General features: G+C 38.0%; 1 protein-coding gene across 6 annotated transcripts in view; it reads right to left on the bottom strand.

The window, feature by feature from the left end:
• Nucleotides 1-26,762, bottom strand: part of DCBLD1 (discoidin, CUB and LCCL domain containing 1) — a 66,206-nt gene that overhangs the window by 31,028 nt on the left and 8,416 nt on the right. For 5 of the 6 annotated variants that reach the window (XM_035296570.3, XM_035296573.3, XM_035296572.3 and 2 more), the window contains exon 2: nucleotides 14,198-14,410. In XM_035296570.3, the coding sequence (XP_035152461.3) occupies nucleotides 14,198-14,410 (213 nt within the window). Of the gene's footprint in view, nucleotides 1-14,197; nucleotides 14,411-15,601; nucleotides 15,649-26,762 lie in introns of all 6 variants that reach the window. The other variant, XM_078369975.1, reaches the window with a different exon arrangement.

Below are 26,762 nucleotides of genomic sequence, written 5' to 3'. Positions count from 1 at the left end.
TAAGTTGGTACCAGTAGAGTGAGGCACTGCTGAAAAGATATCTGAAAATGTGTAAGTGACTTTGGAACTAGGTAACAGGCAGAGGCTGGAACAGTTTGGAGGGCTCAGAAAAAGACAGGAAAACGTGAAAGAGTTTGGAACTTCCTAGAGTCTTGTTGAATTGCTTTGCCCAAAATGCTGATAGTGATACGGATAATAAAGTCCAGGCTGAGGTGGTCTCAGATGAAGATGAGGAACTTGTTGGGAACTGGAGCAAAGGTGACTCTTGTTATGTTTTAGCAACGAGACTGGTGGCATTTTGCCCCTGCCCTAGAGATCTACATAACTTTGAAATTGAGAGAGATGATTTAAGATATCTGGTGGAAAAAAATTCTAAGCAGTAAAGCATTCACAATGTGATGTGGGTGCGGTTAAAGGCATTCAGTTTTATAAGGGAAGCAGAGCATAAAAGTTCAGAAAATTTGCAGTCTGACAATATGATAAAAAAGAAAATCCCATTTTCTGAGGAGAAATTCAAGCCGGCTGCATACATTTGCATAAGTAACGAAGAGCCGAATGTTAATCCCCAAGACAATGGGGAAAATGTCCCCAGGGCATGTCAGAGGTCTTCAAAGCAACCTCTCCCAACACAGGCCCAGAGGCCTAGGAGGAAAAAGTGGTTTCCCGGGTGAGGCTGAAGGTCCCCATGATGTATGCAGCCTAGGGACTTGGTTTCCTGCATCCCAGCTGCTCCAGCTATGGCTGGAAGGGGCCAATGTAGAACTTGGGCCGTGACTTTGGAGGGTGCAAACCCCAAGCCTTGGCACCTTCCACATGGTGTTGAGCCTGCACAGAAGTCAAGAAGTGGGGTTTGGGAACCTCCACCTAGATTTCAGAAGATGTATGAAAAATGCCTGGATGCCCAGGGTTGAAGTTTGCTGCAGGGGCAGGGCCCTCATGGAACACCTCTGCTTGGGCAGTACAGGAGGGAAATGTGGGGATGGAGCCCCCCTACACAGAGTCCCTGGGGTACCAGCTAGTGGAGCTGTGAGAAGGGGGCCACCAGACCCCAGAATGGTAGGTCCATTGACAATTTGCAACATGCACCTGGAAAAGCTGCAGACACTCAATGCCAGCAGGGAGAGGGGCTATACCCTGCAAAGCCACAGGGGCAGAGCTGCTCAAGACCATGGGAACTCACCTCTTGCATCGGCATGACCTGGATGTGAGACATGGATTCAAAGGAGATCATTTTGGACCTTTAAGATTTGACTGCCCCACTGGATTTCAGACTTGCATGGGGCCTGTAGCTTCTTTGTTTTGGCTAATTACTCCCATTTGGAATGGCTGTATTTACCCAATGCCAGTAACCCCACTGCATCTAGGAAGTAACTAACTTGCTTTTGGTTTTACAGAATCTTAGGCAGAAGGGACTTGCCTTGTCTCAGATGCAACTTTGGACTGTGGACTTTTGAATTAATGCTAAACTGAGTTCAGACTTTGGGGGACTGTTGGGAAGGCATAATCGGTTTTAAAATGTGAGGACATGAGACTTGGGAGGGGCCAGGGTCGGAATGATATGGTTTGAGTGTCCCCACCCAAATCTCATCTTGAATTCCCACATGTTGTGGGAGGGACCAATGGAAGGTAATTAAATCACAGAAGGTCACTGTTCCCATGACAGTGAATAAATCTCATGAGATCTGATGTTTATAAAAAAGGAGTTCCCTGCACAAGCTCTTTTCTCTTGTCTGCCATCATATGAGATGTGCCCTTTGCCTTCCGCCATGATTTGAGGCTTCCCCAGCCACATGGAACTGTAAGGCCAATTAAACCTTTCTTTTGTAAATTGCACAGTCTTGGGTATGTATATCTTTATTAGCAGCATGAAAATGGACTAATACACTGCTAAAGCTGTGTCAGATGATCATGACACAACTAAGCATTGCCCTTTTGGTATAAAGGATCCAATTACTCTCTGTTCCAAGTTCCACATTCTGAAGATGTGATAGAATAAGAAAGAAATGCTATATGCTTACCCTCACATGCCAAATTTATAGCATGCCCTATTACTAAATTATAGTGAAATCTAAATAAAAATGATCACTTCCCTCTTTAGAAACACCATCATATGTAATTACTTACATGAGTTAATAGTTTCAAATTACTCAAAATAGTACCTAGCACATAGTAAAAGCTATATAAGTGCTTGTTAAAGAAATGAATACATAAAAAAATAAGTCATATCTGTTTTCTCTCTAGACTGTGTTCCACGGTGCAAAAACTTTTATACCCATCCTTTTATCTCCAACAGACTGTATAGTCTCTGGTAGGTGACAGCCTCCCAAAAACTGTTTGAATTGAATTGAAATGCTCTTTTTACAACAGTTTGTAAAAGCCAAACCCAACTAAAAGATTTGTAAAATATTTTAAATCCTGTCACTTTGAAATACTATGGAGAAGTCAGGAAGAGAAATGTAAAGAAGCAAGAAAAAAGTAATTCATGTAATGAATAATATGGATTTTTATAAACTAAAATATTGCTCACAAGCACAGCAGATAGGCCATTCAGACTAAATTTATTTATATAATGAGGTAGAATAATAAGCAGTTTTGCAAAATTAAAGTGAGTCAGATTGCTATACTTGACTTTTCCAACTTATTCTGTTTATTTTACATATGTTTGAAATTCTTTTGTTATTTGCACAGTTAAGAGGGTTGAAGATACTTGCTTTGTAAACCTAAGGATGAATAAGAACTAACTAGTAACTCTTTGCTTTTAATAAATTAGAATATTTTCAAATAACATTTTTTATATTCACCCACTAATACATGCCTCTCCAAATGGTGATGATAGCAATCTCTCCTTAAATTTCTATAGCATTCCAAGGAGTTCTAATAAAAACTGTAGGTGGCCAGGCACAGTGGCTCATGCCTATAATCCCAGCACTTTGGGAGGCTGAGGTGGGCGGAGTCAGCAGGTCAGGAGTTTGAGACAACATGGTGAAACCCCATCTCTACTAACAGTACAAAAAAAATTAGCTGGGCATGGTAGTGGGTGCCTGTAATCCCAGCTACTTGAGAGGCTGAGGCAGGAGAATTGCTTGAACTTGGTGGGTGGAGGATGCAGTGAGCCAAGATCCCACCACTGCACTCCAGCCTAGGCAACAGAACAAGACTCCATCTCAAAAAACAAACAAACAAACAAACAAACAAAAAATGAAAACTGTAAGGTAAGCAAGTTTAAATTGATTATCAGTGACAACTTGTTCAGATTTTTTTTTTTAGATTTTATGAAACAGTTGAAAGGAAAAGTTGCAGAAGTATACATATTTTACACAAATAAATAAAAGTATATACCATCATACTAAGTTACCGTGCAATACATATGATTTCTTAGACCAAAGGCATGTAAATACAGTAAAACTCTAATTTGGTTTTATCCTCTCAGTTATGACAGGCATGTAAATATTTCTGGAAGCAGTTCAAAGAAGGAAAATATAAACACATACCCCTTTAATTACCCTTACCACACAGACATCAATCCCTTTCATATTCTTATTACTGTCTGCAATACTGTAATGAAATTCTAGAGGGGGTAAGAGATACCCTCTCTAAATAAATATCATAATTGAGAGAATTTTTGTTTTCCTTTTTGATTTTTTGAGACAGGGTCTTTCTCTGTCACCCTGGTTGGAGAGCAGTGGCATAACCACAGCTCCTCCTGGGCCCAAACAATCCACCTCAACCTTCCAAGTAGCTGGGATGGGACTACAGGTGTGTGTCACCATGTGCAGCTAATTTTTTGATTTTTTGTAGAGATGAGGTCTCACTACGTTGCCCAGGCTGGTCTCAAACTCCTGGTCTTAAGCAATCCTCCCACCTCAAGCCTCCCCGAAGTTCTGGGATTACAGACATGAGCCACAGTACCTGGCCTGAAGAGTTATTTTGATCATTTCATCATAATCACAAACATCAGAATAGCAAGAATGAGTTTTAATTCAGGGTGGGTGATAGGAGTTGAATACTGGCTATATTATTGCCTGTCTCAAGGTCTGACAGATGAAAATTCCTTTTCATAGACTAGAAGTTAATAACTACATCCCTAGAGTTAAGAGGCAAGAGATAAAAATGGAAAAATATGAGAGAGAAAAACAATTAATGGAAAACCATGGAAAGACCCTGGGAGTCTGTCCTAAGAATGTCCTCAGTGTTCGGCCAGACTCCTTTAAGGATAATCTCTCATCTTATAAAAGAAAATCTTTCTCTGCTCATCCTGGCCCACATGATATATTTCACTGTTGGTATTCTCCGAAGGTCTTCTGACTTTTAAAGAATGGTCACCTATATTTAAATGTTTACAAAGATAATTTCATTGAAAACCCACATGAAAGCTCTGTGACTTCTAACTTTGATTGTGGTTATATGTTTTTGGGCCCAGGCAGTGTTATTAGATAGGCTTCAATTCAGTCAGACTGAAATCCAACCCCTCCCTAAAAATAGGATGCACAGTTTTGCATGGATGTTTGCTTCAGAACCAGCAGTGCTGCGTGTTTTATAGCACTTGGACTTGCCATCTAACTTCCTACATTCTCTCGCTTCTATCTATCCTTGTCTGCAAGGCAGGTTCCATCTTCCTTTGCAGTCACAAATTCCCGTCAGACTGGGGCACAGCAGTTAACCAAGTAGGCAGAAAAATCAGGAAAAAAGAAAAACTTTTATCTTTTGTGGAATGTAACTGGCGGCCCCATATTGTGGGAAGAGCTATCAGAGATACCGAATGGAACAGCACTGCAGCATTTGGCACCAGACATGAGACTCTAGCAGACAATGGGCTGATTCCTTGGACAAAGGGAATAAAGGGCCAGGAACTGTAGGAGTTGCCTTCTTTGAGCACCGTAGGCCAGTTCCTCTCAGCACATTCCCTGTTTGGGGCTTCTATTTAATTAGCAGCTGCAAGGGAAACCCTTTATCTTTCCATGTGTGAATAAAAGAAAGCTGTCCTCTAAGAAAAAATAAACTGTCTGCTCCAAGCCAAGTCTGAAATCCTCTTGATTCTCTGGCAATCTGACAATCTGTGCAGTAATGTATAGTACTTCTCTATTTTTCTGGACTGTGTGCCCAAGACTCTGGGCATTACAAGGCAATGATGGTTTGGTTAAAAGATGTTTGTTCCAAGTCATTTTAGATGGGTATAAGGTTTTGATCCTAAAACTGATAAAAATTAGTTATTATTTTATATATAGAAGGGACAGACTTTAAAAATGGTATGCATTTCATTAGAAAAACAAAGAAACCTCTTTCCCTTAATAATATTAGTTCTCACTTTTTTTTTTAACTACCATACTGTCAGTGCTATGGTAATTAAAAAACCACTGAGAGACCAAATAAAAATATAACTCCTGAGAGGTCTGTCATAAATCAAAAGGAATAGCAATAACACAAAACCTCCAAAAAACTCTCATTAACCTTCTGGAGCATCAGCTGAAGCACACAATTATTTCTTATGACAGATAGGAACATGCCTGATTGACCTAAGTGACCCTCCCTGGGAGTACATGTGGGTGGAGCCAGTCACATGGAATATTCGGCTGCCAGGAAAGTGGTATTTGTCGTGGTCCAGATCCGTGCTCAGAGGCATGCTGATAAAACAACCTCCAGAAATGCTGAAGCTGCAAACATCATCAGATTTGTGTCCATTTTCGATTTGTTTTTCTGATGCAGTCAAATGGCAGATTTGTCCTTGCTTGCTAATTGCAGTAGGGTCATTGTGCAAAATTACAGAATTGTCAGGGCCATTTTCTTTGAAAAGGAGAGAAATTAGCATAAAAAAGGGATATTCCTGGACTGTGCCATTAAAACCATAGTCACGTAACAATGTAAGTGGTATCCCTGGAGAATTTTGGTCTCTCATTCCTACACAAAAATCAGTGACAGATGATAAATGAACCAGGCGGATTCTTAGACAAAGGTACGGCTTTCCTTGGGGCTACAGGACCCAGGTCAAGAAGTGCCTCAATGCTGGGAGCTCACCACCCACTTAAGCCATTACTTCTCTCCCAATGAAAGATGGCAATTACTGGAACTGAAACACAGTGAGTCTCCAGGGAAGTATTTATGGGGAAAAAGGAGTAGGAAGCCAATAGCTTTTTCTCCTTGAGGCTTCTGGTTGTGTTAAAAAATATGTAGAGTAAAACATCCTGGTGGATATAATGTTTTATATGCTCAAGATTCTTTCTGAATTCTATGTTGGCATAAAAGGCAAAACAAAACAAATGAAGAAAGAGCAGTTCCTCTCAATAATTCCCACCATAGAGGAGAATGCACTTCTAGGGTGTGTGCAGCCCAAAACAGCTATTTCTCTGTGAGCTCAAAATTTCTTTGAAGTGTATTTGTTTTATCTCTAAAAGTCAGAAAAAGTTTTCATTCTACTTCATAATATGTCTGAGAGATATAAACCATTTGTAAAACAGAGACTGTCAATCTTGTACTTTTCCCTCTTTGGGATTTAAAAAACTTCAAGAGATAATGTAATGATTAGATCTTATTGCAGTATGTCAGATACGTATCATTCTAAAAAATGACATGCAGAAACCTATTGTGATGAGTCAAAACACTTAGCATTATTTCCGACTATTCCTATTTCTCTCATTCGTAGTGTAACATAAACATTAACAGTTGACTTCACATCATTGTACTTGTAAGTCACTGACAATGGTTAAAAAAAAATTGGGGCTGGAAGTGAAGGTACAGGAAATGTAGGAGAACAATTTTTTAACTTCCTGGTGCAAATCAGTATGCAGAACACAACCAATTTAAGTGACTACAATCAGGATCCTGCAGTAAAAAGCTTCTGTCACTGGCTAGCATGGCTCCTCTTCGCATTTTGACTAAGAAACATTTTTGAACTTTAAATTTATACTGGAACTCTGTAAGTGATTTCTCAGACCCCCACTTTATTCTCCAGATATTCCTGTGGGGAGGCCTGGAGAAGTTTCCATTTCTTCTAGAAAGTGACAAACGAGAACTACAACTCAGGTCTTCTTATGCACAAGTCACAGGATCAGATGGCTTTCAACAAAAACACACTGAATCAGATGGTGCAGGGCTTAAGAGTAGGGCCTCTGGGCATTTGAGCAGGGCCTCAAATGCACAGACTTGAATCCCAGGGATCTTATAAGCATGTTAGTTGGCCATTTTTGAGCTTCAGTTTCCTTATGTGTAAAGGTTGGTAACATGACCTATCTCACAAGGCTGTTGTAAGGGTTAAAGGAGTTAGTAACACTAAGGCACTAAGCCAGTGCATTGCACATAGTTGAATGCTCACTCACAGGCACCTTCCACATTATGTCATGGTTGTTTCCACATAATGAGCATAGTTTAAAAATTTTACGTAAACCAAAACTTTCTTTAAATGCAGAGAGAATGTTTACAGAGGAATCTTAGCATAAATTTCCCTACAGCATGAATAATGGCACTCCAATTTATTTTTTGTAAAAATCCAGATTTTTTAATATGTTTGCCAAAATCAAGCTACTTATAATTTCAGTCCTTAAACATTGACTGAGCATCTGCAATTGCAAGACTATACTAAACATTAGGGGAATAAAATGTAATTCCTGGCTTAGGGTACCCCATATCTGGCAAAGAAGCTTAAATTATTATCTCAACCTGAAATTGATGTTCTTCTTCAGAAAGAGAACATGAGCACAGAAAAGGGACTGACAAATTGATAAACATCAGAGAAGGTTCTAGGCCAGGCTGCCCTGGATTTCAGACTTGAAGGGTTTGCTTTTACTCGTGTGTGTGTGTGTGTGTGTGTATGTGTGTGTGTATTTGAAGGAACAGAAAAAGCAGGGAAAGAAGAAAAAGAAGGGCACGTGGAAGAAATAACATTGATGAACATAAAAATGTACTAGGGCATGAAACTGTATGATGCATCTGGGAAACAGCATGGAGATGAAGGATTCAGAGATGAGGCTAGAAATGAGAGTGAAGAAGAAAGCAAGATGATGTGTCAATACTAAGCTAGCAAGTTTCTGCAGACAATTAACAATTTTTGAAATAAGAAAGAAATTATTTCAACTATATTTAATAATATGACATTAGATGGCCTGGAAGGAATTGAGACTGGTGAAAGGAGAGAAGAGAACAATCAAGAGGTCCTTCAAGAAGAAACAGATGCAAAGACGTAGACTGGCAGTGGCAGTGAAGTAAATAAAACAGCTAAACTGACTATACTGTGGCTTGGAGAATATGTGTTCTCTGTTCATCTCATGAGCCTGGAGAAAATCTGTACATGGAGCTAGTTCTGGCTCAGTGAGCCCTTGCCACCAGTTTGTCATGATTTGGGCAAACTCTTGGATCATCAGAAATCTACCAGGAGGAGTAGGGTAGGGTGTGCTGCTGCAGCTCAGCCTCTCCTTGGGTAGGGGAGATTGCTCAGGGTAATACGATGAGAACAAGGGGCATCTTCGACAAACAATAAACTGTATGCAAGACAACTCAGGAGGAGGAAGAAGAGGAGGGGGCTGCGAAGAATAAAGTAGAGGGGCAGAGGATGGGGAGAAGGAATAATAATGGCTAACATTTACTAAGTGCTTACTATGCACCAGGTATCATTCTTTAAAGTCATATATAAGCATGCCAGTCATCCATATGTGGTATATACTATTATTTTGCCCATTTTGTTTTATTTTGAGACAGTGTCTTCCTCTGTCACCCAAGTTGGAGTGTAGTGGCACAATCACGGCTCACTGTAGTCTTGACTTCCTGGATTCAAGTGATCCTCCTGCTTCAACCTTCCAAGTAGCTGGGACTATGGGCATGCACCACTAATTTTTGTATTTTTGGCAGAGATGGGGGGTTGCCATGTTGTCCGGGCTGGTCTCAAACTCCTAAACTCAAGAAATTCATCCATCTTGGCCTCTCAAAGTGCTAAGATTACACATATGAGCTTCTGTGCCTGGCCTACCCATTTTAAATATGAGGGAATGGAGACACAGAAAGGTTAAGTAATTTGCTCAAGGTAAAGCAATTTAGAAATAAGCAGTAAAGGTCTGGCACAATGGCTCACACCTGCAATCCCAGCACTTTGGGAGGCTGAGGTGGGTGGATCACTTGAGGTCAGGTGCTCAAGACCATCCTGGCTAACATGGAAAAACACTGTCTCTACTAAAAGTAACAAAAATTAGCCAGGTGTGATGGTGAGCACCTGAAATCTCAGCTACTTGGGAAGCTGAGGCAGGAGAATCGCTTGAACCCAGGAGACAGAGGCATAAACACATATGTACTATCTAGGCAACAACAAAAATTTTAATCTATTTTCAAGGCCAGTCTGATTTTCTTGATCCACGGTGATCCAGGTGGGAAAGTCTAGAAATCATCAGAACAAGGTTCTCTGAGACCCTGAGATGCCTATGACGACTGGCCAGTGTCTGGTTGCTGCCAAGATTGTTCCAATAGCTCTTCAGGCAGTTCAGAAACCACCCCAAACTCCATACATGTGGGGAGGTCACCTTTCAGGGGAAAACTCAGACCCAACCTTCTTGAAAGATCAGGAAAAACAGAAATGACAGTTCCTCTGAGGTCCCTACAAGCAGTGGTGGCAAAAACAAACCTCTGAGTGAATTCAAATCTCTAAGTTCGTTCTGGTCAGCAAGTCTGGAAATGAAATTTACCCAGAGGGCAAGTGAAGGCTACATGATCACTGAAGAGCTGTAAAGTTAAGAGCAGTATCTTCAGTCTGAAGACAAAGCCTTCCCTCTCAAGTGTTATAAATACATTATATATTTAATATTTTTAATTTATATATATTAGTGTGACACAATGCTTGAATCAGCAGCTATTTTTCCTCAGTTTAAGATATTTCCATGTTTTATATAACCTCCTGTTATTCTACCACATAAATATAAAATGCGGGAGTTGGGGACTGCGAAAAGGACCAAGGCAGTCATCTTAAATATCTTATACAATATGTTTAAATTTAAAGAGAGTTATTTAATAAACTACTTGTCTGAGTCTTAAAATTCCAGGTTTCATAGTAAGTGTGTTCAATCCTAGAACAGCCTGGGTAGGCTATCTTAATCAAATTTCTACTATTTCAATGCCCAAATTTCTCCAGAATTGTCTTCTACAAAAAAGGCAACATCTTATATTTGAGTCCTTTCAAAGTTTCATATTACATGGGCCTCTCTGAAGAACAAAGAACTGCTCCAGAAAGACACTTCAGCTTGAAATAACCTAAAAACCAATGCAGTTTTGATTGAAAAAAAAAAAAAAAAAAGTCCATTTTAATCAGTAAAGAGGAAAAAGAGTAAAGAGGAAAGCAAAGAAATTTAATGCAGATTTAGTTCTCATTCTTGAAGGGATATATGACCTCATGATTTCTAATGTTGGAAACTGAAAAGCAAGGCTTTTAAAGATTACTTTAAAAAGTAGTAGTATTATGTCTGCCCATAATATATAATCTGAATTCAGTCATGAGGAAACATCAAACCAATTTGATTGACAGATATTCTGTAAAATAACTGGTCCATATTCTCAAAAGATAAAGAAAGACTGAGAAGTCAGGACAAGTAACTGATTTATGATCCTGAACTGGATCACAGACTGGAAAAGGGATATTAGCATTTTTTTCAAAGGAGTCTCAGTTACTTTGGTCTGTTAAACAAAAACCCAGAATTCCCTTAGCTATAGTGAAAATGATGTCTACTAAGAAAAGTATACTTCTTAAAGGTTTTTGTTGTTGTTGTTTTGGCCAGGATAATATTAATAGCATATACATCTCAGTGTCTTCATTCAGCCACAGGCATCCAAGTACATTCTTCTAATGGATTCTTGAATCTGAAAGATCAGCGATAATTATAATATATGACAAACAGAAGAAGAATAATCCCATTTTGTCTGTATCAGGCAACAGTGAGATCAAGTGCATATTTTGCTGGATTACTGCGAAAGTTGTTGTGGGTGTTTACACTTGTTTACAATGCATGTTTGTTATCAAGAATGTGAATTATCAGAATACCCAAAGTATATAAACCAAATATTTAAAACAAAATTGACATGGTGGGGAAGCATAAAAATTTAACTGCACAATGATGAACACTATCCAACTTTAGCATATTTGCAATGGTTAACGTAATCACATTCCAAGTATGTCCACTCTTGGCAGGGCTTGCAAACACTAACGCCAGAAAACATTATTCTTTTTCAAAACATTAACTCCATATTCAAATTATGATAGTTTTGAGTTTTAAAATCCTTTGGCAGTGGGTTTTAACAATTAGTTGGTTAATAAAAAGTATCGGCTGGATAAACTAAAATGATTCTGCTGATTCAGCCACACATAAAATTGTTAGAAGCCACTGTATTTTGGAATTAAGGGAGGTATTCCAGACATGCATTCTCTCCCTGCTGAACTTCAGCAGACATTCCCCTTATCACTGGTTCAGGCAATACAGCTCTGGATTTTTCGGACCCTTCAAGGGCACTAGGGCCCTGCCTCCATAGCCATGTCATATCCTGTGGTCTCACCAGCATGCAGAGGTGCCTCCCACCCTTCCACCCTTCCAGGAAGCTGGGCAACAGCTGCACAGGAATGTTCAGTCTCTGAGCGCCAGCCACTGGAAGACAAAGCACTTGTGTGTCCTCCTCCTTCTGCATTCCTGGAGGATGTTCAAACAGACCAGGGGTTTATTTAACTCAGTCAAAATATAGGTCTGGTTAGTGTTTTTGGTCAAAGGAAATCTTTAAGGTAGCCACAAAAGAGAGAAATTCTGAACAACATTACACAGTTTATCTTAGGAACATCCTCCATCATAAATACTACCTACTTTTTGTGTTTTAGATGAAATTGCTGTATAATGTAATAATGGGCTAGTCCACCTGGGAAGGATAATAGTAAATGTGGTTTTTTGATGATGGTGAAACCAGGAAACAACTGCAGTGGGAGTAGATGTCTTATAGCCACAAAGACATAGATATAAATCTCTCTTTCACTCCTAATTGTACAATCTTGGGATCTTGGGTATGTTAAGCTAAATCATGCTGTGCCTTAGTTTTCCCATCTGTAGAAAGGCATTAATAATATTTACCTTGGAAGGTGGATTTGGAGATTCTAGAAAATATATGTAAGGGCCAAGCAGGTGCCCAGCATACAACAGACATGGAATATGATTATTTCTATATTTTTATAATTTTATTTTTAATAGATAAATGTTAACTTTATATAGAAAAAAATTCAATGAGAAAAATTAATTTACTTGGTTTTATTGCTACAAATAAATTGCAATTCATTATTCATTTTCTAGTGAAGAGTCTAAGCTTGCAAACTCAAGAACCTAGAAACAGGGAGGATACCACCCTGGGGCAGACCATGATCACCTTGCAAGCTAGCTTGAGATATACAGTTAATTCCATTCTTTTCTGCCTTTTAAAAAAAATTTTAATGTAGAGATGGGGTCTTACTGTGTTGCCCAGGCTGGATCACTTGAACTCCTAAACTCAAGTGATCCTCCCTCCTAGGCCTCCCAATGTTAGGATTACAGGCATAAGCCACCGCACCTGACCTTTTCTGCCTTCGTGTATATTTATAAATATACCTCAATGATGATGAGGGAAACTCCCTGGTGTGGGAACGTCACATCCATGCTCCACATCCTGCTTTGAGAGGATTTGCTTTCCTTAGTTGCTCTCACTTCAGCCTCTGATGTGACAGAGTCCCATGCAACAGAATGATTCCTCCACTGTTATGTCAGCAGGTGGAATTAAATGCTCCTCTTCCGGGCAAGGCAGATGCTTCCCCAAAGAAACCTATGTGGGAAAGCTGCTTCCGGCCCTACAACACTTCACATCACCTTTCCCACTGCAGCTCTGACACTCACCCCCTTCTCAGAATCTGAATGAAATCTCCCGGCTAATGAGGGACTCCCTGACAAGTGCCTCCATAACATAATACACATTAAATTGCCAGAGGAAGTGGAACAATAAATGTTTCCCGGGGTTTTAAACATCCCTGGAAGTGTCATCTTGCCCATTTGAGTCAAACTATAGTTAAAAAGTTATCAACAATTATATGGAAACTACCATCTTGACTCTGTCAGAGTAACTTGACCATCATTAAACAGACAGTGCTTCTAGGGATTAAAAAAAATATTAGATCTTTTTATCCCATGGGAGCTAGTTTAGATCTCTGAATCATCTCAGGTCTGGTCTGGGCTTCTAAACTGTGGGAGGACACAGCAGGAGTGAGGAAGCAACTCTGGGAACAAAGGTAAAGACAGGTGAGAAAGCTGTGTGTGTTTGAGAAATGATATGTAGAGCTAGCAGGCAGACAGGATTTTACCTAAAACCTGTATCATTGTTAAAGTTGTGTGCAGCACAGAGAATTTCCGAAGATCTCTATACTCAAAAGAATGTATGTAAGATTTTGTGAATGTTTTCAAATTGCCCAACCCCAGCTATTTCCTTGGGCTTAGGATCAAAGGGTCATTGTTACAGTAATTTCAGGTTCCAGTGGGCTAACAGCACATCTCAAAGCATGAAAAACTAAATTTCAAAGGCTATTTAGGAAACTGACCTTTGCACTTGCCGTTTTCTTCCCCTGAAAACTCTGACCCCAGTCATACCTGCACAGTACATTCCCTTACCTCGTTTTAGGTCTCTGCTCAAATGTCCACTTATTGGAGATGCCTCAACACTCAAAAACAGACTCTACATCACCTTTGAATGCCTTCGTTTTTGTTATTCCTTTCCTTTCTCACCACCTCTCATATTACAGATGCATTTGCTTATTTTCTGCCTTCCTCTCCTCCCAGATGCAAGTTTCATAAAGGAACTTTGTTTGTTCACTGTTACATCCCAGTTCTTCACAGAGTACCTGAAACGTAGTCACTGTTCTATTCAATAAATATTTGTCAAATGAATAATGAACTGTAGATGGTTTACCAAATGTCATATATCTCCAATTCTCTTCCCAGTAGCCCTGAAACTCAAACAAAGGTTCTGAGACACATACAAGGCTCACATCTCCTTAGACACCTTTTGCTGTTCCACCTTATAAAGCAAATGTATTCTTCTAAGTTACCCCCAAGAGTTTACACAAGCAAGTTTCCCTTCTAATCCTCTCGGGATATAATGTTCATTAACACACCACTTGCCCTTCTCCGAAAATATCGAAAATGTTGACGCTTACAGAAACCTAGGTCTCTTTTCTTACCATACTGATCTGAAGAGCTGGTGAAGAGAAGATAGTCAGAAGCACAGGTCTGGGATTCGATATCCAAATCTCCCAACCTCAGAATCAGTCTCTTCCCCTTTGGTACCGTAATCGTCCTTTCACAAACAGTGTGATTGGGGTAGGTCCCAGGATAATTCTTAGATGTCATTGTGCCACTATCCTGATAAGTCACTAGGTGTCCACAGCCATCACCTGGTAAAGAAAAAAAAAAAATGGGGATAAGAAAAGAAAGTATAATTAATTCTTATTGAGGATAGAGAGTCCAATGTAATCTCCAAGTTATATATTTTATTGCTTTTGGGGAAAAGAAAAAAAAAAAGAAGATTGAATTATTAAATAACTATTGTTTCAGGTTATTTCATCTCTTGTTTTACAGTTTAAAATGTAAAACAAGATCAAAATGTTTCACATATTAGAATACAAAGCCCTTAGGAAACAAATCATTTAATCACTAGTTTTTCTAATCAGCTATCTATCGACCCATCCAAACTTGCTCAGCAGGCCTTGCGTGGATTTGCCAATCCACCCCCAAAGTCAATGTCATATAATAATTCACAATGAAAAACAAATATTACCCACTTTAGAAGGTGGTTGTGCTCATTAAATTAGATAATGTATAGAAAATGCTTCTGTTAGAATTTGAGGCTTAAGCTGACAAAACTTTGTTTAGCTGCAAGTCATTTAGCTGGGGGGCTGAGCCTAATAATCATTTGAAACGTATGTCTTAGTTAATGACAGTCACAGACTCTAAGGTTCCTCATAGACTCAGGATGTACAATCAGAAAATGTCAAGGATCTACTATGTTGAATGTTTTTCATAACCAGACATGGTATTAACAGCTGAAAACACAAAAGCAGCACTTGCTGTCTCACAGAACTCAAGGTAAAATGGCAAACAGTCACATATTCAAATAACTATATATATCAGGGGTCTAGGAGATAGGCAAGAAAGAATGTTTCAGTGAATTGCCAGCATTTTGTCAAAACAAGAAATTATCTGAAGACTTTCTCAATAGGGAAGTTCACCTATTAACCTACAAGTTGCTCTAGTTGATTAAAGTGGCCAAGTCAGTCACACAACTATCTAAGGACACGCACAACTGGGTGGCCGCAAGGAGAATGAGGATATGCTGCTTTCAGATCGCAAAACACCTGTGGTTAGTATAGCTTCACAAAAACTAAGCAAGAATTTCTGGTCTCAGCCAAAGGGAGAGAAGCAGAAATCTGCTGAAGAAGGAACTCTGAAAGGTAGTAAATGAAAGCCTCTCCATCCCAAAGTCTCTCATGGAGAAGCCTCAACATGGGTATACTGGGAGCCTGAAGACTTCAAAACAGCCAGCCCTCTTCCCTCCCAGCCTCTTCCCCAGTTAGAGTTGGATTCACCTGGAGTCTTCCTTTATTCCACTTCCTTCTTGCCCTGAGGTGTCGAGCTAAATGGTAATAGAGGTTTATTAAAAAATGTTTCAAAACTCCAGAATCTATGTCAACTCAACAGCCAAGGCCTAGGGAAAGGATCTGCCCATTATCCAGAAACTCCCACGAGACTCCTGGCAGGCCCTGACAGGGGGCTGAATTGGAGAAGTAGAGTTGGCTTTAATGGAGCAATGAGTTAAGGAGTGTGGGTGGTGGGGTGGACTTTAGATAGACAGCCAAGATAAAACTACTATGAAGCCTTGAGATCTACACAGAAGAAGTTAAATTTACGTGGAAGGCAACAAGGACACACAGAATTTTTTGAGTAGGGAGATAATGAAAGAGGTATTAGAAAAATACGATCAACCTGGCTGGACAATGCTACAGAAGCTACAGTAGGGACAGAATCTGGATCAGAGGAGCAGCAGGCAAGCTAGCAATGGGGGTAGCTGGAACAGGAAGGAAGGAAACAGAAAACAGGGAAATCCATGAGACAAAATCAACAGACTCAGGCTTTGGGGAACCATAGCAGGAAGGACAAGAGGAGAAAAAACACCAAGGCCTTGTTCAGTCCAGAAATGACTAGAACACTGAGGCCAATATAAACAGCAAAAAATGTCCAGAGATGGAGCAGGTTTGGAGACAAAGGTTCTAAGTTTGGTTAAGTTTGAGGTGACAGCTAAATTCCTTGGGCTCTCTGGCAGTTGGTAAGCCCAAAATTACCAAGAATTAAATGAAAATGATACTAGAGAGAAGCATAGTGTACAGGTGCACACAGCGTACAGGGCTTTGATTTAAAATCTAAATTATGTGTCTGCTTTTAAAGGGCTTTAACAAAAAAATCCAATTTACAGTCTCTCTTTAAAACTGAAAGACAAGCTGGGCACTGTGGCTCATGTCTGTAATTCCAGCACTTTGAGAGGCCAAGGTGGGTGGATCACCTTAAGTCAGGAGTTCAAGACCAGCCTGGCCAACATGGTGAAACATTTTGTCTACAGAAAATACAAAAATTAGCTGGGTGTGGTGGCGTGAGCCTGTAGTCTCAGCTACTTGGGAAGCTGAGGCAGGAGAATCATTTGAATCCAGGAGGCAGAGGTTGTAGTGAGCTGAGATCGTGCCACTCTATGCCAGCCTGGGCAACAGAGTGAGATTCTTCTCTCTTGAAAAAACAAAAAACAAAAAACAATTAAAAGATGGGACAACCACATGACTAGTCATTCTCACAGGGCTAGTGATATAGCGTCTATCCCTTGAAAGGCACCAAACACCCTAGTTCTTCACTGGGTCCTTGTTACTCATTTCTATTACTTGTCCTACCTTTGTAAGCATTTATTTTGAGCACCCTCATAAAGCAATCCCAGAATAATTAGTACAAACAAATATGCATCTAAATATAAACACAACACAATCTCTCCAAGCCACCAAGAAATCTCCTGGTCAAATATTTAAATGCCTCTTACTTAGCACTATGAAATTCTCCTTTCATAAAAGAAGAGGAAGACAAAAACTTTTTTCCTCCCAGAAAACACAGTTAAGTATAAAATGAGGAGCAATAATATGAATCAACCTACATGTGACTATAATGTTATAAATTTTATTTTTTAAAAGTGACATGTCTCAGCAAAGGAAAACCTCAAGGGTGTCACTTTTATTCAGCCCTGTAATTATTTTTCTTTCTGACCACTTCCACTCTAAGGCCTAAGAGGAAACTTCTTTCACCCAGCAATGCTGGCAGAATGCGGGCAAGTTCAAATTGTCAACATTTCCATCGTTACTTTGCCTGGGGATCTGTCCCTCTTTGGGAAGATTTCTGTCTTCCACTAACTATCAGAACAAAACCCCATGAGTCTTTGTTCTGCCAAAGAACCTGAATCACAAAGGAACTGCTGAGTCCTAATTAAAAAGCAAGCTGTCATCAGAAGTTTTAATGTCACTCTAGCCTATAGAAGTAGACTATTTATGGAATTTTCTGTGGCAAGACTAATATAGCAAGTTTATTCCATAGGTATTAACTACTTCAGGAATTTTCACCCTCTTGTGCTTCCACAGTTTTGGTGATTTCAAAGGATTAGGTAGAAAGATGTCAAAGGGAAAAATGAAAAACTGCTAGGGAGAGAAAATGTCTACAATGTCATGTGTTGAAGAAGGCAGATGCACACATATGAAAACCAATAGAGAAGCATTATTCTTATGACCTCATTCTGACACTCAGGTAGCCTAACTCTCATAGCCTGACTCTTTAATTGACAATCACTGACAAAGAAGTCTAACGTTAATTAAAAATCTACCAGTTCATCTTCTTAGTGTTATGTATCAATGTCAGATCCTGGCTGTAGTCTGCAAAGATGTTATAATTGAGGGAGACTAGGTAAAAGGTATACAATCTTTCTCTCTGTATTGGTTCTTACAATTCCATGTGATATACAATGATCTGAAAATAAAAAGGTTAAAGAATTGAAAAAATGATGTCAATCAAATTTGTCTGGCTGGGGATGTAAATGAGGAGGCTTTCACTTTCTGTTTTATACTTTTTTACACTCTTTGGATTTTGTTATCCTGTATGCTTTTTCTTACCCAGGCTGAAGTGCAGTGGCATGATCACAGCTCACTGCACCTCAGCCTCCGAGGCTCAAGCAGTCCTCCCACTTCAGCCTCCCAAGTAGCTGGAACTACAGGTGCACACTGCCACGCCCAGCTAATTTTTTTTTTTTTTTGGTAGAGATGGGGGTTAGAATATGTTGCCCAGGCTGGTCTGGAACTCCTAGGCTCAAGTGATCCTCCCACCTTGGCCTCCCAAAATGCTGGGATTACAGTTATGTGCCACTGTACCTGGCCTAAAATTTTTGTAATTAAATAAAGCATTTAAACAAATCTTCAATCAAAAGACCTCTATGAAATACAATTAACCTAGTTTTTTCAGCAATGAATTACATGAAGAGGCACACACAAAAAAGTATTTTAGATTTAAAAGCTGCTTATATGCCATAACAATTGAGACTTGCTTGAATCCTGAATTGAAAAACCAACCTCATAAAACCTTCTAAATAGATAATTGGGGTATTAAATAATTTCAGATAATTATATATTTAATTAAGGCTACATAAGAAAATGGCCTTTTTTGAGGGATGCCTACTGACATATGTACGGCTGAAATGACATAAGGTCTGGGATTTGCCTTAAAATACCTGGCAAAAAAGGAAAGAAACAGAATAAATAAAAAATTATGGAGAAATGATGGTTGCTACAGTTGGATGATGAGGGCTCATAGCTCTATGAAAATTAAAAATTAAAAGAAATAAAGACCCATCTTTAAGGGGAAAAAAATAAAACCATGGACTTCTGATTAAACTCCAAGTAGTGTTGTGGAGAGGGCTGGAGGGGAGTGACACGGTAGATTAAACTGCTGCCTATCTAACATCAGAATGGGGGGAACGGGGAATGAAGAGGGGAGGAGGAAGTTTCGCCACAGGGAATCTGACCACTCTTCAAAGTGGCTACTACACAATGTTTATCTTTTTCTTCCTTTCGACTGTAATTTCTTGCCAAAGCACATGATGACTAAACCATGTATCATTTCCTCCTCTTCTAGACTGAAAGCTCCTCTCCACTATAGAATATTTCCAGGGTGGTCTCTCTGTCATGGGTTTAAATCCTGGTGTCTGCTTGGAGCCATAGCTGGTTTGTGAGACTGACCAACCACTTCCTCAGAACAATTTACAAAAATAAAACTGGATGTACGAAGCTTAGATTCTGGAAGAAGCTGCAAGTACTCATGAATATTTTAGAACTCCCAAAATGATCTATGTACAGAATTGAAGTATACAGATTTTAATTCTGAACATTTGGAAACAATCTAAATTAGAAAAGAATAGCCAAACTATGATATCTCCAAGCAATGTGATGTTAAGGAAGTTACTCATGTTTTAGAAGAATATTTAACAAAATAACTTTAAAACAGAATATATTATATATGCATAGACATGTAATATTTAAAGTGTTTACTTCTATGGTATAAGTTTACAAGTAATTTTCATTTTATTTATACATTTATCTTCTAAATTTTCTATAATATGAATGCATATATAGCAGAAAGATGATATAATCAAAACTACCAAGTTTACCTAACATTCTTTGCAACACTAAAGGCTACTTTCAACATTAACCTCATAATACAGATAGGAAGAAGTCTGTGCAAACCAATATGCTTGGACTGTCATTAAAAATGTAGGAAATAAACAGCTAGGAACTTACTATACTGTAGTTCTCACTTCAAGAAGTCCACAGTCAAGAGGAGAAAGACATATTAACAAGTAATTCTTGAGACTAACTTGACACATACCAAAGCAGAGATATGGACTCAATATCTAGTTGCCAAATACCTGAAATTAATGGATAGGTCTCTACCTTTTAGCCTTTAATGTCAGCTATTCAGGAGTTATAGATATATAAGCTACTTTCTAAATAAGCTTAGAACAAATCCTAGATGCTTATATACACAAGCCAACCCTTTATTTGGTCTACTTTAATTGCATCCACTATGAAAGGAAAACAACTTCCTTAAAAGACTATTTCCCTTTGATAAGAAATCATGAAAAGAAAAGCAAAATAAGATATATCTGGTATGGACTAGGTTCTGCAACCCTAGAAAGCATGATTAGACTTTAAAAGAAAATTTTTAACTGAATTGTACTTGTTGGAAAATGATTTGGGTGGAGCAAAATGAATAGTGTGAATATACTTCTTAGATTATTAACTAGTCCCTAGAGTAAGATAGAAACCTCAAGATTCTTTTTTTATTATGTCCTATAGTTAGAACATAGATTTTCATCACAACCCAAATAAGCACATATGCATACACATGCATAAACAACAAACAAAAGTTAAATGATACAATTCTTTTATTACATGTAATGCACTGTGATACTTCCTATTCTATTCAGTTTCATTTTTGCTTTCTTAAAAGCATACTGGTGTGCCTACTGAATTGATTTCATCATTACCTACTGATGGGTCCCAACCTGCAATTTGGGAAAGACTGCTCTAAAATATCACAGAGTAAAAGCATTTCTAGAAACATGATTTCATTAGTTGTATCCTTGTTCTTCTAATACGCAAGTTACAACAGGTTTCAACACATATACAATCATCCATGTGTGGGTGTGAGACAATTTCTTCCCACATTGAAGATCAAGTGAGCTCTTGATGACTACAAACTTTTCAACCACAAAGGAGAGCTTGCAATTATTACAGAGTTTTGTCTGATGGTAGGGCAAACTGATTTTCCACGGTATCATTAATTCTATTCTCAGTCTTACTCTCTTAGAAACTTTGCTCTTCTTCAATTGTGCTTAGCTTTTTACCTTATATGCTGCCAGAAGCAAAAGAAAAACAGGGGCAAAGGGGCCTCAGTTGCTATGTGAGAATAACAAAGGCAAAGCAGAAGTTGTAATGATACAACAAAATAATTATTTAAAATCTTTAGTTTTTCTGAAAGGAATATGGATAACAATACTATGCTGAAAGAAGTTATAGCTATTGAATAGGAGCACATGACCATGTTTTATAAAACTGTTTGACAATCTATTTCAACCTTATTCTCACCACATATAAAATAGATGCTAATGATATGACTAGAGATCTAATGCTGTTGACTCAGTAGATGAAACATTTGAAAGTAAAATAAAAGGAAACACAAGGAATTTTTCAAAAGTCTCTCCATGGAAACTTTCAACATTCCTATCAGCTAAAAGTATCACTTAAAATAAATCAGTCTGAATTTATGAAAATGAACCAAATCATTTCAAGATGTCCTATCTATGATTCCTCTGATTCCCCATATAACATGGGATTACTTCCATCAGTGTCCAAAGACATCAATAATTACCATGTTAAGATATTTAAAATATTCATAATTTGTAGCCAATGGAAAAAAATCTCCAAATCTAGCCAATGCTATTCTTTAATGTGCTATACATAGTATCAGTGAACAATGCAGTTCTTGGTCACTCTGCAGTCTTGAGACTTCTGCTGAAAAGCAAAAGATTATTAGAAGGGTTGTTGATGTGGAGGAGAAGAGTTGACACACCTATCATTTCCTAATTCATAAGTTATTTTCATATACTTGGGAGGTGACAGAGCATAACGGTTACAACCATTATCTGGCACAACCCTGCCTAACACTGGCTTTGTGGCATTGGGTGAGTCTTCTTACCTCTCTAAGGTAAAACCAAATTCCATCATCTATAATATAAAGGCAACAATACTGCCCAGTCCATAGGATTATCATGAGCATTAAAAAAGAGAATGCTAATAAAAGCAAAGTATCAAGCAAAGAGGCAATCATATAATAAAATTCAATATATTAACTGCTACTGTTTTTTTCTTAAAATTTTACACATTATTAAAGCATCAAAAATATTGTCTTTGTCCAAATTCCATCACTCATTGGCTGTATGATCTTAAGAAGTCCCCCATTTAGTGTGCATCAATTTTCCTCATCTCTAAAATTACTAACCATAACTGGGTGTAGAGAAGATGAATGAGGCGCTGTGTGTGTGCTTTAATCTGCTGAGAAAGTCTAATTAGAATGTATTTCCAAGTATTTATCTACTGCCCATTTACTGCTTTGTCAGCATGTCCTGAAGTAGACACTGTGGTACTAGTCTGGGTGGTTTACCAGGAGGGTATGCCCTCACCTTCCTCAGAAGAGCAGCAAGGTCAATAAGCTTGCAGAATCCCACCTTTTTCTTCACCACAGAACATCTCAAAGCCCTTACAGTGCACAGTGAATCTCTGATGCATGTTGCAGTTTACAGCATTTCCCAGAAACTTTCTTCTTGGGTCATCTCCTGGGAGTAGTGTTCAGTGGGACATACTGTTGAACTCCTAGGTTAGACTCTTACAAGGGGGACACACAGAGAGATCCCATGACAGGGCTTCTGGGATAAAAGATCTTAGGTAGAGAAGTGGACTTTGGCCTCTGAAGTTCTAAAAATGATACTGAAATCATATTATGTGACTCAATTCAAAATCAAGACTTTTCTCACTGATGTTATTAAGTACAAGTGCTTTGCTGGCATCTACAACAAATTGGACACATTGGTTAGGAGAAGTTTCTTAATTTCAAAGAAGAAAATTTTTAATTAAAAAAAAAACCTTGTTTATACAGCAAAACAATTCTAAGACAACTGTTTTTCTCTGTTGAATAGATGCTTAGGATAAGGAAGTTAGAGAAAAGAGGCTGCTGACCTTTGCTAATAATGTCAGGATGTTGATGTAATATCCAAGCTACCACTGCTTCAGTTGAAGATAAGTGAGAAATCTTTCCTGTCACTAGAACATGCTATCTTTTCTAACCTTGGTTTCATGTTAAATATGCATACTGCCAATATTCAGACAAAGTGTAATATTGACATTGACTTTTCTCTCTGGAACTCAGAAAATCCAATATTACCAAGTAAAGACAAAGTTAATCTGAGTTTTAGAAATTAAAACTGTAAACATATCTCTTTTGCACAAAGATGTGAGTTTTCACTTTCACAGATAGTAGTTTTTTAAAAATTAAGAGGCAAAAAGTTATTGAGACAGGAAAAAAAAATCATAAAATTATGAAAGGGCCCTTACTAAAAATGAGCATTTACCAAACATTCATTTGTAAAGAGTAGCAGACAGTGTTCTGAGGACTGTACACTACTTTATTTAGTCTTCATGACAACTATATCTGATAATCATAGTTTAAAAATTTTGATTACAAATTATTTCACTTATATACACACATAAATATGCACACATTAAAAACTGATTACAAATTATTTTACTTATATACACAAGTACATATGCACACACACATATATATAAAGAGTAATTTCACAAACATCAAAGTGTATACCCAGTAACTTATATGATAGGACATCTCCTATACAACAAAATTGAAGCCCACAATACCCTTTCTTCACCACACATCCCTCCTAATATCCCTAGTCTGCGTGTGAAGGAGTCAAGGCTCTGAGATGCAGAGTAACTCAGCCCATGTAGCTGGGCTGTGATCAGATCCTAACCTAAAGCTAGTCTGACTTCGAAGACAACGGAATGCAATCATGTGCTCTCAGGCCACTAATCCCTCTTAGAGGTGACAGAGGTAGTGATATTTAAAACACTGTCCAACCTCACATTACTGCTGAGCAGCACAACTGATTTTAAAACCTACATTACATTTAGTTATTTGTAGTCACACTCTTTTTTTGTCTCAAAAATTAACATAAGACAGTCACATTTAATTAAGAGTTTTTTTGTAAAAATGATATGAGAAGTTCTATCACTCTCTTTTTTTTAATTTTTGAAGTACTCATTACTAGACTATTAAGGCAATAGTCTAATGAGGGTGACTATTTTACTTCCAGCAAAGGTTGTTCACTTTGCATAGCTCCTGAAAGATGCTTTGTAAATGAAGGTGTCAGTGTATTAAAGTGCTGCTTCTCACACTTCAGTTTGCAAACTAATCATCTGGGGATCCTGTCAAAAGGCAGGGCCTGGAAAATATACATTTCCAAAAAGCTCTTATTAGTGACTATTCTACTGGTTCCTGAAAGATATATTCTGAGTAGCAACAGACTTAAAAAGCCCTCATTATTAAGAGGGATATTGCCATGAATATTTTTTAAAGTGGAAGAAAATCCTTGAGATAAAAGTGTTGCATGGTTTAATTTTAATATCTATTCCTAAAATTGGAACACATCTATATCTGATACTTATTTTCATTCCAGATTTAATTTATAAGTTCAGGAAAGACAACAATAAGTTCCAGGATCTATATTTAAGCAAAGATGACATTTCTGACACCTGGATAAAAGTGTCAATTCAGGAATTACTTGAGCATACTGTGGAAAATAAACAAAGAAACAGGATAAGAAGGTTTGTGCAAGCATAGGTTTGTACACCATATACAGGGAACAAGCAATCAATGTTTACTGACAAGAAAATAGCAAATCTCAGTGGGGAGACAGATGGTATCTTATCATACATCTAATAAGGTACTAAGCATGAGAGTTGAGGGAAAAAATAAATCTCGTAAAACTCATATCACAGTCCAGTCCTAAAAACTACTGCTTTTGCACATTCCATATTCTACACTGCTGGATATACTGCAATGCTATGAAAGCAGTGGTTAGCTACCAGTTGGGATTTTCAAAAATCTTAATATTTCTATGGCAAATGTCATCACCCTTAAGAGAAACCAAAGACTATTAATTTCAGACTTAATTGCATAAGTAATCCCCTCAAATTGGGTTCCTCCATGACTTCTTTTCTAACATTTTCTTCCCTGGATAGGAATATATGATGGGTATCCTTGGAGACAAAGGGCAGGAAACCATTTCAAGGCATTTAGAATTGTGAGATATGTGCCTGGGTCCCACTTTGAGCACACAAAGTAAATGTATCTTGGGTAAATAATTGTTTCTCTGAATCACAGTTCCCTCAATAGCTCTCAGAATTGTTGGGATTACCATAGATGTAAAAAAACATAGAACAATTCAAAATACATATGAAGATAGAGGTTTAAAATTTGTCTATATGAAAAATAAGACTGGACAAGCAATAACAGTGATTTGATGCTTGAACCGTAGAGCAAATTGTTGAGAGGAAAGTACTTTTACTTGTAAGAAACTAACATTCCAAAGATAACTTGTAAGTCATAGAGAAATGGCAGTTTTATAATGGAGAGATCAATGTCTCCCTTCCTCTGGTGATTCTGAGCATCACTAAAAGTGGGGCAATAATCACAACAATAATAATATATGCATCATATTGTGATACAATTAGAAGTACATAGCACCTTTGAGAACTTTTACCAAAAACACTTAGCCTGAATCTAATCAAGTCTTTAGGTCAAATTTCAGGCTTATACAGAAATACATGGATAGTGCACCAAGTAAAAGATAAACTACTCCAAAGCAGTGAGTACAATTTAGGATGTGAGCCGTGTCACAGAATAACCGAACCTGGTTTCCTATGTGGGGTGGGGGTCAGGGACAGATTAAAAGTGACTAAAGAGACACAATAACTAATATGTAGACTTTGTTTGGATCCTTGTTTTTACAAACCAAAGGTTAAAAGACATGTTTAGGATAACTTCAGGAATTTGAATATGACTTGAGTATTAGATATTATTAAGGAAAAACTATTACTATTCTTAGGTATGCTCATAACATTGTGGCTATGCAAGAAAATAGTTGGAGATGCAAATCAAATAGGAAAAAAAGTCAAGAAATCCTTAATACATTTTTAGTTTATTAACAGATTTTGAAGCCTCAAAAGACTTGTAGACCCTTCTGAGCTGGCAGCAACAGTAGGTAGGGCCATTTCTCTGCCTGCGACAGGCCATCTCCTATTTTAGTCTCTTGGCAAAGCAGGAGCTTTCCGGGGGTCCCAAAGAACTGGTAGGTGGAGTACGGGCAAACCTGGGTTCATTTATTCTCAAAATAAGCAGCCTCCATTCCAAAATCCTCAGAATGGAAGCAATTCAATATACAGATCTCATGTGCCAGTGGTCCCATGGGCCATTAAGTCTCTACAGTTTTCTCTTTTGGGCTGAAATCAACAATATTTTTAATCTGAAGTAAACTTGTTTTTGTGAAAAGCAATAAAAAGGCTGAATTAAATCCACTCAGCCATTTAAAAATTAGGTGACAAATGCAGAGATATTTACCTATTTTCCCTGTGGGAAATTTTATGCCTTGGTAATTCAGATTTAACTGGACATCACATTTTTAATGTCCTCTTGTCTTGTTCTTTGTCAAAAATAATAGTGAAATAGTTTTTCTTTCCTTTCTGTTTTTCAAGAATAGCATGCTTCATAAAAATCATTTACATACAATCTTTAAGCACAACCACTAAACATGCTCAAATGCAAAACTGGAGCTATACAGTATTAGTTCTCAAGGATTTTAATTTTGTGATGAAAGAAAACAAAGACTATTCTTTTCTTCTGCAGTAAATGGAAATACGTTGAACACTGAATAAAAAGGCCACACTAGTGGTTATAATTTGAGTTTGAAGATGCTGACTATAAAAACTAATGTGGGTCTCAATAAACTCCAAATAGTATAATAATAAGCCTGATCCATTCAATACA

The sequence above is a fragment of the Callithrix jacchus genome, chromosome 4, assembly GCF_049354715.1.
Source record: "Callithrix jacchus isolate 240 chromosome 4, calJac240_pri, whole genome shotgun sequence".
In the NCBI taxonomy this organism is placed as follows: Eukaryota; Metazoa; Chordata; class Mammalia; order Primates; family Cebidae; genus Callithrix; species Callithrix jacchus.
This window is presented reverse-complemented; position numbering and strand designations above follow the sequence as displayed.